Below are 14,414 nucleotides of genomic sequence, written 5' to 3'. Positions count from 1 at the left end.
CAGGGGTCCAAGATTATCTTCCGTGTCTGTGTTAATTGGTTTCCCTTTTCTTTGTTGAAGAGGGTCTGTGCAATCCTTCTGCCTAGTCCTCCATCTTGCCGGAACCCTGAAGAGTTTTAAAGAGGGGGGGGTTGACATGACGTGTTTTATCCTGGCTGCCTTGTGCAAAATGAGCAGGGAGGGGCAAGAATGGATGCAGCTGAGAAAGAGGAAGCACAAGAGATTTTGATTTGGCCAGGTGGGAAGTGGTGAAGATGGTTAGAGGTAACAGGTTAGACAGATTTTAAAAGCAGACTCAATAAGAGCTGGTGAAAGATGAATGAGGGGTGAGGGAGCATTAGATTCAAGGGATGAGCTCAGGTTTGCAGTAGGAGCAACTCATTGGACAACGTCAGTTCCTAAACCACTAAGCTTACCCACATTTCTGAGCAATGTGCTTTTCACGTCCAACAAAGCCCAGATATAAACTTACAAGAGTCTCACCAGCAGCTCAAAGAAGAACCAGGAATACCCGAAGATAGTCTCCCTCCATCCTGGTGCTGACCACCACCTGCAGGGAAAGCTCCTTGTAGAAATGCTGAAGGACAATCACAAAGACCAGTCTGTGAGGAGAAATGCAATGAGTCACCAGCACCCCCCTTCTTTTTACCAATTCTAATAGCTTGGGCAGTACTGAATGGTGTAAACAGTTAATATGCTCACTGACACACTATATCAGGAAAACCAGCCATTGAAAACCCTGTAGAGCACAATTCTACTCTGACACATGTGGTGGCACCATGAGTCTGAGTTGACTGACGGCCACTAGCATGCATGTGTTTAACCCCCACAAAATCTAGAATAAATATGTTGTTGCTGTTATGTGTCATCAAGTTGGCTACAACTCATAGCGACACTACACACAACAGAATGAAACAATGCATAGTCATGCACCATCCTCACACTCCTTACTATGCTTGAGCCCATCACTGCAGCAACTGTGTCAATCCATCTCATTGAGGGTCTTCCCCCTTTTCACTGACACTCTACTTTACCAAGAATGATATCCTTCTCCAGGGAATGGACCCCTCTGACAGCAGGAACAAAGTAGGTGAGACGAAGTCTGGCCATTCCCATTTCCAAGGAGCATTCTGGCTGCACTTCTTCCAGGACAGATTTGTCTGTTCTTCTGGCAGTCCTGGCACAGGACCGGGCAGTGTTTCACTCTATTGTACATGGGGTACTATGAGTCAGAGCTGACTCAATGGCACCTAATAACAACAACAACAACTAGCAGTCTATGGTATCTTCAGTATTCTTCACCAACACCACAATTTAAAGGCATCACATCTTCTTTAGTCTTCCTTACTCATGGTCCAGTTTTCATATGCACATGAGCCGATTGAAAAGACCATGGCTTGGGTTAGGTACACCTTAGTCTTCAAAGTGACATCATTTGTTTGTTTGTTTTGTGGTTGTTATTGTTTTCAACACTTTACAGAGAGCTCTTGCAGCACATTTGCTCAGTGCAATACGACATCTGATTTCTTGACTGCTACTTCCATGTGTGTTGATTGTGAATCCAAGTAAAATGAAATTCCTGACAACTTCAATCTTTTCTCTATTTATTGTGATGTTGCTGATTGGTTCAGTTGTGAGGATTTTTGTTTTCTCTATGTTGAGGTGTAATCCACACTGAAGACTGTAGTCTTTGATGTCGCCAGTAAGTGCTTCAAGCCATCTTCACTTTCAGCAAGCAAGGTTGTGTCATCTGCATATCGTAGGTTGTTAATGAGTCTTCCTCTAGTCCTGATGCCATGTTCTTTCATGTGGTTCAGCTTCTTGGATAATTTGCTCAGCAAACAGATTGACTAACTATGATAAAAAGATAAAACCTTGACACACACCCTTCCTGATTTTAAACTATGCAGTCGGTATCTCCTTGATCTGTTTGAAAGATAGTCTCTTGTCTATGTACATGTTCCTCATGAGCATAATTTAGTATTCTAGAATTCTCATCTTTGCAATGTTATCCATAACTTGTTATGACTCACACACTTGAGTCTTTCTGGTATTCTTTGCTTTCAGTCAAGGTCCATCTGACATCAGCAATGATATCCCTCATTCCACGTCCTCTTCTGAATCCAGCTTGATTCAGAAGAGTTCCATCAATATACTGCTGCAATAATTTTTTAATCATCTTCAGCAAAATTTTACTTGTGTGTGATATTAATGATATTGTTTGATAATTGCCATTCTGTTGGATCACCTTTCTCTGGAATGGGCACAAATATTGATCTCTTCCAGTCAGTTGGCCAGGCAGCTGTCTTCCAAATTTCTTGGCATAAATGAGTAAGCACCACCAGCACTGCATCTGTTCATTGAAACATCTCAATGGGTATTTCATCAATTCCTGGAGCCTTGTTTTTCACCAATTCCTTCAACACAGCTTGAATTTCTTCCTTTAATAGTATTAGTTCTGGATCATATGCTACCTCTTGAAATAATTGGTCAAGCAATTCTTTTTGGTTCAGTGATGCTGGGTATTCCTTCCATCTTCTTTTCTTCATGTATCATTCAATATTTTGCCCATGAAAACCAACCAAACCAAACCCACTGCCATTGAGTCAATTCTGACTCATAGTGACCCCCATTGGGTTTCCAAGGCTGTAAATCTTTATGGAAGTAGATTGCCCCATCTGCCTTCCACAGAGACCTGGTGGATTTGAACCACCAACCTTCTGGTTAGCAGTCAAACACCTTAGGCACTGTGCCACCAGAGATCCTTTATTTTCCCCATAGAATCCATCAGTATTGTAACTAGAGGTTTGATTTTTTTTTTCCTTTAGTTCTTTAACCTTGAGGCTTTGGACATTTCCTTATAATACTTCACTTTGTCTTGTTGAGCTGCCCTTTGAAATCTTCTGTTCAGATCACTTGCTTCATCATTTCTTCCATTCACTTTAGCTACTCTCCTTTCAAGAGCAAGTTTCAGAGTCTCTTCTGACATCCATTTTGGTCTTTTCTTCCTCTCTTGTCTTTCTAATGACCTTTTGCTTTTTTTCATGTATGATGTTCTTGATGTCATCCCATTTGTTTGGTCTTGGTCATTAGTGTTCAATGCATCAAATCTATTCTTCAGATGGTCTCTAATTTCAGGTGGGATATACTCAAAGTCATATTTTGGCTCTTGTGGACTTGTTTTAATTTTCTTCAATTTCAACTTGAACTTCCATATGAACAATTGATGGTCTGTTCCACAGCCAGCTCCTGGCCTTGTTTAGACTGACGATATCAAGCTTCTCCATCACCTCTTTAAACAGATGTAGTCGGTCTGATTCCTGTGTATTCCATCTGGCAAGGTCCATGTGTACAGTCATTGTTTACATTGTTGAAAAAAAGTATTTGCAATGAATCAGTCATTGGTCTTGCAAAATTCTATCATTTAATCTCCAGCATCATTTCTGTCATCAAGACCATATTTTCTATCAATCATTCTTCTTCATTTTCAACTTTCGCATTCCCATCATTAGTGATAATAATACATGTTGATTGTATGTTTGATTAATTTCAGATTGTAGAAGTTGGTAAAAATCTTCAATTTCTTCATCTTTGGCTTTAGTGGTTGGTGTGTAAATTTGAATAACAGTAGTATTAACTGGTCTTCCTTGTGTTGTTGTTGTTGTTGTAATGTGCCATTGAGTCAGATCTGACTGATACCAACCCCTCCTTGGGTTTACGAGGCAGTATCACTATGGAAGTACATTGCCCAACCTTCCTTCTGAGGAGTGGCTGGTGGGTTTGAACCGCCAGCCTTCTGCTAGGTGTATAGATATTATCCTATCACTGGCAGCAGTGTACTTCAGGCTAGATCTTGAAATGTTCTTTTTGACAATGAATGTGACACCATTGCTTGCTCTTCAATTTGTTATTCCCAGCATAGTAGACCATATGATGGTCTAATTAAAATTGGCCAATAACAGTCCATCTCAGCTCACTAATGCCTAGGATATCAATCTTTATGCATTCCATTTCATTTGCACAACTTCCAACTTTCCTAGATTCATATTTTGTATATTTTACATTCCAATTATTAATGAATCTTTGCAGCTGTTTCTTCCCATTTTGACTTGTGCCTCATCAGCAAATGAACGTTCCAAATGCTTTACTCCATCCATGTCTTTAAGGTGACTCTATTATGAAGAGGCAGCTCTTCCCCAGCTATATGTTGAGTGCCTTCCAACCTGAGGGGCTCATCTTCCAGCACTGTATCAGACAGTGTTTCACCGCTATTCATAAAGATTTCCAGTAATATATCAGACAGTGTTTTACTGTTATTCATAAAGTTTTCAGTGGTCAATTTTTTCAGAAGTGGATGGCTCTGTCCTTCTTCTGAGTCTGTCTTAGTCTGGAAGTTCCACTGAAACCTGTCCATCATGAGTGACCCTGCTGGTATTTGAAATATGGGTGGCACAGCCTTCAGCCTCACAGCAACATGCAAGCCACCACAATACGAAAAACTGACAGATGAGTGGTGGTGCTAACTCTATGTACCTTGAAAAGGAAACTTGGTGGCGAAATGGTTAAACGTTTGCCTACTAATTGAAAGGCTGGTGGTTTGAACCCACCCAGTAGCTCCATGGGAGAGAGACCTGGCAATCTGCTTGCATAAAGATTATAGCCTAGGAAATGCTATGGGGCCATTCTACTCTGTACATGGGGTCACTATGAGTCGAAAAACGACTTGATGGCACCTAACAACAATACATGCATTAAAATGTGAGAGCTACTTCAAAAAAAGAAATCAAACCCATTGCTATAGAGTTGATTCCGACTCATAGCAACCCTGTAGGGCAAAGTAGAAAGCCCCATCAGGTTTCCAAGGCTATAAATCTGTATGGAAGCAAATTGCTTCATCTTTCTCCCACGGAATGGCTGGTCTGTTCGAACTGCTGACCTTTTGGTTAACAGCTGAGCTCTTAACCCCTGCACCACCAGGCTCCTTGAGAGTCATTTAGCTAAACTAAAAGGAGACAGATGGAAAATGTATATGCAGATGTCTGGAGGCCTAACTCTTTACACCCCTGCAGTTAGCGGTGTTGGCTGGAGCAAGTGTCAGTGTTTCAGCTCCCCAGCAGGTCTCCCGTCATTCCATCAGGCTATCTGACCTTTCCATCTCGATTCACAGTCACACATGTAATTACTGTTGTGAGCCTTAGGACAGGCTCTCCCATGCAGGGAGGCGTGGGGCTGAGATTTCAGCTCCCGAGTCATCTGTTCCCAGGATGCACCTCTGCTATATCCAGATCTTCCCACTGCAGGCACTGTAGGCATGCCAGCTTCTAAGGTAATCTCAGAAAAATAGGTCAGTCCGTCTATTGAGTCTTACCATGAGAAGGGATTAGACGAAGATAAGTGCATCTTAAAGTAATTTCTGCTGCTCCAGGGTGACATTCTTACAAGAACAGCCTGCTCCTTAGATTATACAAAACAGCCACGCAGCAAAGCTGTTTGCTGAGCTATTAAGGAAAAGTGCTGGCTGAACTTCCCTCTGAAGTACAGTGGCTCCTTGCTGGTCATTTCAGGTCAGAACAAGGTAATTACAAAGCCAAATGTTAATGTGCCTAGGAGAAATGAGGCTGTACCTTAAGGAAGGCAGGCTGAGCGCAAAGAAAGCTTTTTAAGGAAGAAAATCATACTTGGAACCAATCACTGCAAAGGGGCTGCGTGCCTACTGCTAAGTTTCAGAGTCAGTGAGAAATCTGTTTTTAGCATCTACCACATTTCCGTTCACTTCCACTTTCCCAGTGAACTCCTGGGGCCTCTCCCCAGATATCCAGGGTGCCTGAACCCTTACAGTCTGCAGTTCCAGGCCCAGGGGCCTCGCACGCTACAACTCTCCCTCATTCACTAGGAAGTGAACACTCCTGAGGCTCAGTCCCTCCTTGTCCGCTTAGTACACTAATTTCCCCGTGGTGTTACTGGCTGCAAATGGCTTGGTGGTATCCTTCCTGATTAGCATGCATTTTAATCACCAGATGTCCTTGAGTTGAATCCAATTCATGTGTGTCCAAGCAGAACTGTGCTTCATAGGGTTTTCATGGCTGTAACCTTTCAGAAGCAGATCACCAGACTTTTGAGGTGCTTCTGGGTAGGTTCAAACAGTCAACCTTTCAGTTTGTAGTCAAGCACATAACCATTTATGCCACCTAGCAACATAACAACCACACCAAACCCACTGCCACCGAGTTGATTCTGTCTCATAGTGACCCTACAGGACAGAGTAGAACTGCCCCATAGGGTTTCCAAGTCTGTAAATCTTTACAGAAGCAGACTGCCTCATCTTTCTCCCACGGAATGGCTGCTAGGTTCCAACCGCTGACCTTTTGGTTAGCAGCTGAATGCTTTAACCACCTTGCCACCAGAGCTTCTTCAATGACAATGCAACGCACTGCTCTCAAGTCAGATCTGACTCATAGCAACCCCTCCTTGGGCTTCCAAGGCGGTATCACTACGGAAGTAGGTTGCCTAACCTTCCTTCCACGGAACAGCTGGTGGGTTTGAACTGCCAGCCTTCTGACTGGCAGTCAAATGCCTTCGGTAATAAGCCACATGAGCTGCTTAGGGAGATAAAACTCACTGGCATCAAGTCAATTTCTACTCATAGTGACCCTACAGAACAGAGTAAAACTGCCCCATTGGGTTTCCAAGACTGCAAATCTTTATTGAAGCAGAGTACCTCATCTTTCTTCTGTGGAGCAGCAACTGCTGACCTTTGGTTAGCAGCCAAATTGTTTTAACCACTGTGCCACCTGAGCTCCTTAGGGAGATAATAAAACCCACTGCTATTGGGTCAATTCAGATTCACAGCGACTCCATAGAACAGAGTAGAACTGCTCCATAGGGCTCCTAAGGCTCTACATCTTTATAGAAGCGGACTGCCTCATCTTTATCCCACAAAGCAGTTGGTGGGTTTGAACAGCGACCTTTTTGTTAGCAGCTTAATGCTTTAACCACTGTACCACCCAAGCTCCTTAGAGACATAGTACGAATCTTTAAAAAAATTTTTTTTAATATTGTGTTTTGGGTGCAAATTTACAAGCTGATTTGCTTTACATTCAACAGTTCATGCACATTTGATTTCACGTCCCTGATTACCATCACCAACCATAAAAAAATTCTCCTCCCTTTAGCTACCCTCTCCCTGTGACGTTCTTATCGATGCATTCCTGTCTATCTAGCTTTCTCTCTATGTGAATGCTGCCCCTCTAACGTCTCACGTCTGGCTGATCTAAAGGATACATCTCCCTAAAGTAGGTGGGTGCATCGCCCTGAAGTAGGTGTTCTGCATGTAGGTCCTTCTACAGTTGGGCTAAGAACTAATGCATGAAAGTGGGTCCATTTTTAGGCCCTAAGGGTAATCCAGGGCCATAGTCTCAGGGGGCCCCCGGGTCTCTATCCAACCAGTAATTCTGGTCATTTTTGTGTTTTTAAATTTTTTTCCACGTTTTTCCTCCCACTCTATCCAGGATCTCCAGTTCTGATCCCTTTCCAAGCGACTGGCATTGGTAGCTGGGCACCATCTAGTTCTTTTGGTCTTAGGGTCATAAAGGCTGAGGTCCTCGTGGTCCATCTTATCTTTGCACAAACTGTTTCCCGATTACTTTGATTTTCTTCACCCTTCTTTGTTCCAGACGAGAGGAGACCAATAGTTGCATCTTAGATGGCTGCTTGAAAGCTTTTAAGACTCCCAGTCGCTGCATAGTAGTAGGAGACCTGAAAGACACACAAGGCATTAACTTAATTGGCTACTACAATGGCAGGCCTTTTGGGTGCCTGGCAGGGGAGAGAATTTGAGGCAGAAAGCTTTTATTTTCCATCCCTTAGACCACACAGGAGTTCCTGTCAAAGGAGCTTTGTCAAGTACACTTGACTGCTAACTGAAAGGTTGGAGGTTCAAGTCCACCCAGAGGCACTTTGGAACGAAGGCCTGGGATCTATTTCTGAAATTACTGAAAACCCCATCGAGTAGGGGAGGATCACCCAATAAACAAGGTAAGCACATGCTTACTTATGCTTACTTACTAATCTGTAGTGAGCAATTTCACATGAGTTTCACACGATGCAGTGAAACACAAGGTAAGCCTGTGCCTACATTGCTTCCTAGGTACTCCATCTGTCAGGGATTGTAAATTTGAAAAGAGGCTTTGATTCTGTAGGAAGGAACTGTGGAGCTGAGAGAGCCACAGATGCTAGACATACCTAGAAGCAGAATATTTGACGTGAAAATTTTCACTACACATTAGTGTAAGCCCATGCTTACTTGCTTATTGGGTACTCCGACACTGACATAGAGCACAATTCTACTCTGACACATGTGGGGTCATCAGGAGTCAGGGTCAACTTGAACCCAACTAGGTTTAGAACACACAAGCTATGACTATGATGGGGACATTTGAAGGAATCCTGCTAAGTAGTTTAACAGCTTGTTAAGATTCTGAACTCAAAGGTAAGGCTGCCTGTAGAGAATGATAAGGAAGCATTTTATATTACATCCGATAGCACTGAAATAAATGATAGCTAATTATTGCCACTCACTTTGCTCAAGGACGAACTACCCCTAACTCACCTTCCACTGAAGAAAGATACTAACACAGTGGTTCTTCTAGTGTGCTCTCTAGACCAACGTACCAGCTGGTATCTTGTGAGAAACACAGATCTAAATCAGAAGCCCCGGGGCTGGCCAGCATGTGGCTCTAACCAGCATCCAGGCGATCTTGATGCATGGTGGAGCTGTAGAACCACTCAGTTAACGGGCACTGTTAGCTGCCTTTAAGGAGCTCTGGTGGCATAGTCAATAAGGCATTTGGCTGCTAACCAGAAGGTTGATGGCTCAAATCTACCAGCTGCTCTATGGGAGGAAGATGAGGCAATCTACTTCCATAAAGATTTACAGCCTTGGAAACCCCAATGGAGGTTGCTATGAGTTAGAATCAACTTGATGGCAGTGGATTTGGTTTGGTTAGCTGTCTTTGAGTCATCCCCTACTTATGGACCCCATGCAGAAGGGAATGAAATGTGCCTGGCATTGCACCACCTCCATGACTGGCTTTGGATCAGACCACTGTGATTGGCTGATTTTCAGAACTAGATTTCCAGGCCTTTCTCCCTACACTATGTTAGGCTGGAAGCTTGGTTGAAATCTGTTCAGCATCATAGCAACATGCAAGTCTTCACTGACAGACAAGTGGTGGCTGTGCATGAGGTTCAGTGGCTGGGAATTGAACCCAGGCCTCCTGCATAGAAATTGAGAACTCTTACCACTGAACCACCACTGCCCCCAATAGATGGTCAAAAATGGGGCAAGGGAGAGGGCTGCAAAAGCATGTTTGCACATGTGTGTGTACGTGAAGAGGGTGGGGAGCAAGGCAAAGAGCACTTGGATGGTGAGTGTCTACTTTCAATCATTTTCAGATCCTTCCTCTCTTGTCCCATGACTATCCTCACATTGTCTAGCATGGTACCTTTTTGCTGGCTGGCCTTGGGGCTGAGGTCGAATTTGGAACATCTTTATTGCCAGGGCTATACCATGACATCCCCAGGAGCACTGGTGGCCTAATGGCTAAGGCATTTGCCTGCTAACCAGAAGGTTGGCAGTTCAAACCCACCAGCTACTCTGTGGAAGGAAGATGGGGCAATCTACTTCTGTAAAGATTTACAGCCTTGGAAACCCAATAAGAGTTGCTATGAGTTGGAATTGACTCCATGTCAGTGAGTTTGGTTTTTGTTTTGGTTAGTATGACATCCAGTTGCAGTTCAGATTGGCAATCTGAAATATAGAAACAATGACTCAACACTCAACCAACTTGGCACCCCAACAGCCTAGAAGTCACAACCTCAGAATTAATTTGTGATATATTTCTTATTTTATCTGGTTACAAATATAAAACTATCATCAATAAACAAAAATAAAGTTACACCTAATTCACTCCTTCCTGAGATAATCACCTTTAACAGTTTGTTGTGTAGCAAAAGTAGTTAAAAACTAGTTTAGAACAAGGAAATACTGAAGCATTCTTTTAACAGGCTAAAATTCTGTGACTTTATTGGAAGAGAAGGAAAGAAAGAAAAACAAAGTGTAGAAACAGCTCCTCTCTGTGGTAAAGTACAGTACTGTACTCAGTCTCCTAAACACTGTATTGAATAAATTATAAAATAAAAACAACAGGCCAGAAAGGGAAAAATGTGCTCTATTCTTTTGGTTGGACAAAAATTTCACCCCTTGCTAAAAAATATTTAGAAAATTGTTAACCCAGTCCACACATGAATTTAATATTCTTATTTTCATTAAAGGACATCATAAAGTCAAGCCTGTCACTGGCTGCAATCAGCAATTTGTATTGCTTAAAGGAGCCTTAAAGATAAGGTGGAATCAGTTGTGTGCTGGCAGATGTTTAATAACTGGAGTAGAGATTAATTTGTAGTATTTGCCAATTTTCATGGTGTAAATACTTCCATCATGGTCAATTCCAAGCTACCAACACTGGAGTCACAGAATGTATGTTTGGGAAGAAACACAAAGTAGCAGCACAACATTAGTTACTATTTCCACCATATGGGTACAGTAGACAGAAATAGGCTCAAAAACACAAATAACTGTAAGACGCAGAAAGGGAAGGTTGAGGTTTGAATATTTATTACCTTTTTAAAATAAACTTTTCATGTTGGAATAAATTTAGATTTATGGAAAAACAGCAAAGGTAGCACAGAGATTCTTGTATGCCCTTCACTGAGTTTCCCCTAATGTCAATATCTTCATAACTGCGGTGTGTTTGCCTAACTGGTCCATTGCAATGAACTAAACCCCAGACTTTATTCAGATCTCACCAACTTTCCCATGAATGTCCTTTTTATGTTCTAGGATCCAATCCAGGATGCTACAGTGCACTTGGATTGCCTTTTATTATTTTTCAATGAATGCTGTGTTTTTAAACCAACTTTTTAATTTGAAAAATTTCAAACTCACAGAAAAACTGCACTAGTACATACAATCAGCAACCATAAACCTTTTATCCACATCTATTAATTGTTGGGAGCTCTGGTGGCGTAGTACCTAAGGCATTTGACTGCTAACCCCAGAAAGCTGGCGGTTCAAACCCACCAGCCACTCCTCGGATGGAAGGTTGGGCAACCTACTTCAGTAGAGACACTGCCTGTGTTAGACTGGGTTCTCTAGAGAAACAAAACCAGTAAAGTTTATCTATATATGTATATATAGATAAATTTATCTTAGGAAAATGGCTCACACACTTATAGAAGCTGGCAAGTCCTAAGTTCCTGGATCAAACGTCAAGCTGGAGGCTTTTTCTGGCTCTTGCAACCACAGGGGCTGTGGAGCTCAAGGCTGGCAGGCAGTACATCGGCTGTTGACTCCAACGAATGACAAATCCAAGATCTCTAGGCCGAATGGTGGACTGTTCACTCACGGACAGTTGGAGGCAGCATGACAGAATCCTGATCCACAGAAGAATGTTTCTTTTCCCAGGATGTTTTTGGATATACTGGAAGCAGGCCACACCCCTAGGGAAACTCCCTTTCAACAGACTGTCTGCTCAAACATAATCATCTGATCCCATCATGGGAATAACCACATCACAATAGCTTAAACCACAAAGAATTGTGGTCCAGCCAAGTTGACAATATCACACTGCCTCAGCCACCCAAGGACGGGTTGCTATGAGTTGGAAACAACTAGACGGCAGTGAGGTTTTTTTTTTTTTATTATTTCTGGTAAACATCAAAAGAAGTGACACAAATTTTTTTTTCCTTCAAAGTAAAATTCATGGTATTCCACTCAGTGTAGCTAAACCAGATACTTGCTGCCAACAAGTCGATTCTCATAGTGACCCTGTAGGGCAGAGTACTGCCCCATAAGGTTACCAAGGCTGTCAATCTTTACAAGAGCAGATAACTAGGTATTTTCTCCCACAGAGCCACTGCTGGGTTTGAACTGCTGACCTTTTGTTTAGCAGCTGAGTGCTTAACCACTGAGCCATCAAGGTTCCCACCAGTTAATTAGCTCTGAGAAGATCCTCAAATGCCAGCCTTGCCTCTACAGCCTCTATTCAAAATAAAAGAATTTTAATGCTTCCGAAGTTGGTCATGGGAGAATTTCACCAATGCAGCGAGGCAGTGCTAAAACAAGCAGAAAGCAGTGTTCCTCTAGGAAACCTTCACTAGAGGTTGATTTTTTTGTTGTTTCCCAAGTTTTAATTAAAACACAGAACAGTCTTTGTGGCCTTCTGGGGTTTGACTTCTCCCTATCTTTGCTGACATGATGCTCTTAACTTCTCATCAGCTGCAGAATGTGTTCCTGTGAGGTGTGGGTTGCTGCTACTCATCACCCAGGCCTGTGGCAGCTCTGAGCTCACAGCAGCAGCAGCAGCAGTGTGTTCATACACGTGGTACCAAGGATCGGGGACAGGAGTGGGGCAAGGATCGGGGGTAGAAGTGGGGCCACCTATACCCACCAGGCAAAACATGGCAATAGATTGGGACCATAGTCACTAGACAGGCCTTGGAATTAGAACTTGATTATCAAATGCCTAGAGGAGCCAAGGAGGTGATGTTTAGGGTGTGATCATTAGGGAGTGGTGTGGACTGTGGCAAACTAGAAATACATGTCTCATACAAAGGCAGAGGCTATTACCATATTTTTGTTTAAATCTGTTCATTCTACATTTCTTTTTTTTTTTTTGCCTGTTGTGCCCTCCCCCTCCCCCCACCTATTGAGATATTTTCATAAGCACACTTATATGTTGCCATAAAAAAAAATTAGGGTGCTTATGAACCCAGGGTTGCCAAGGCTTCCATTTTTCAAGAGAAGCTGGAAATATGAATATTTATTTATTTATCAATCTTTAAATGATGACAACTTTATTACTCACATATTAAGGTTTTCTGAGATTTGAAAATCCAAAGGATCAACTTGAAATGTAAAGGATTAAGCACACACTACAGAGTGACATTTTTTACTTTTGAGTATTGACATGTCTTCAAAAGTGGTTATGGAAATCTGTAAGGTATTACCAGTACTTTAAAAAGCCCAATGGAAATTACAGAATTACTTGAAATGAGGAAGCACAGACTAATAAAAATGCCAAATTTCTTTGGGCTGGAATTCTGTGAACTCAGTGATGTTACTTTTTGTGTCATTCTGACCAGAATGTTGATGGTGACTTATGCAAACAATGAAGAGAGGAGAAATGGGTTATTAACTATTTCAAAGTTTAGCTTAGGAAAAACGATAAAGAGATTGTTTTTTCACAATGAAAAGTAGAGCTACCACTGTTATTATTTTATCATTATTTTCCTAGAATTCTTGGCTTCATTGATACTTCTCCATTTTGTAATCTTGTTGTTAGATGCCATCGAGTCAGTTCTGACTTACAAGTGACTCTATGTACAACAGAACGAAACACTGCCCAGTCCTGTACCATCCTCACAATCGGTGCCATATTTGAGTCCATTGGTGCAGCCACTGTGTCAATTCATCTAGTCAAGGGCCTTCCTCTTTTTCACTGACCCTCCACTTTACCAAGCATAATGTCCTTCTCCAGGGACTGGTCCCTCCTCATAACATGACTAAAGTACACGAGATGAAGTCTTATCATCTTCACTTCTAAGAGCATTCTGGCTGTACTTCGTCTAAGACAGACTGTTCCTCTGACAGTCCATGGTTCAGCAGCCTTTTGCCATATCAGTAGTCTTTGCCAATGTCATAACTCAAAGGCATCAGTTATTCTTTGGTCTTCCTTATTCATTGTCCAGCTTTTGCACTCATATGAGACAATTTAAAATACCATGGCTTAAAAATAAATAAATAGGTAGATAGATAGATAAATAAAATACCATGGCTTGGATCAGGTGTACCTCAGTCCTCAGAGTGACACCCTTGCTTTTTAATACTTCAAAGAGGTCTTTTGCAGCAGATTTGCTCAATGCAATATTTGGGGGGGGGGGTCTGGGTCTATAATTCTTCATTTTGTCTTCACACTCCAGCCTTAATGCAATACCTTTTACAATTCAAAAACAAACCCACTGCCATCGAATTGCCAACTCATAGCACCCCTAGAAGACAGAATAGAACTTCTCCATAGGGTTTCCAAGGCTGTAAATCTTTATAGAAGTTGACTACTTCATCTTTCTCTCTCGGAGGCTGGTGGGTTCAAACCACCAACCTTTTGGTTAGCAGTTGAATGCCTTAACCACTGCACCACAAAAGTTCCTTCTTTTCTAATGTTGTTGTTGTTGTTGTTGTTATGTGCCCTCGAGTCAAATCCGACTCATAGCGACCCCTCCTTGGGTTTCCGAGGCAGTATCACTACGGAAGTAGGATTGCCCAACCTTCCTTCCGAGGAGTAGCTGGTGGGTTT

The 14,414-nt window shown here is 42.2% G+C and overlaps 1 protein-coding gene across 1 annotated transcript in view; it reads right to left on the bottom strand.

The window, feature by feature from the left end:
- The window catches only part of DOCK8 (dedicator of cytokinesis 8), a 193,688-nt gene that overhangs the window by 117,440 nt on the left and 61,834 nt on the right, over nt 1-14,414 (bottom strand). Inside the window, 5 exon segments of the mRNA XM_042782993.1 lie at nt 484-529; nt 531-577; nt 9,504-9,586; nt 12,294-12,332; nt 12,335-12,499. Of these exon segments, the coding sequence (XP_042638927.1) occupies nt 484-529; nt 531-577; nt 9,504-9,586; nt 12,294-12,332; nt 12,335-12,499 (380 nt within the window).

The sequence above is a fragment of the Orycteropus afer genome, unplaced genomic scaffold, assembly GCF_000298275.1.
Source record: "Orycteropus afer afer isolate SDZICR_OR568_19922 unplaced genomic scaffold, OryAfe1.0 scaffold00569, whole genome shotgun sequence".
NCBI lineage: Eukaryota > Metazoa > Chordata > Mammalia > Tubulidentata > Orycteropodidae > Orycteropus > Orycteropus afer.
Note: the sequence above shows the minus strand (reverse complement) of the source record. Positions and strands in the feature narration are given on the sequence as shown.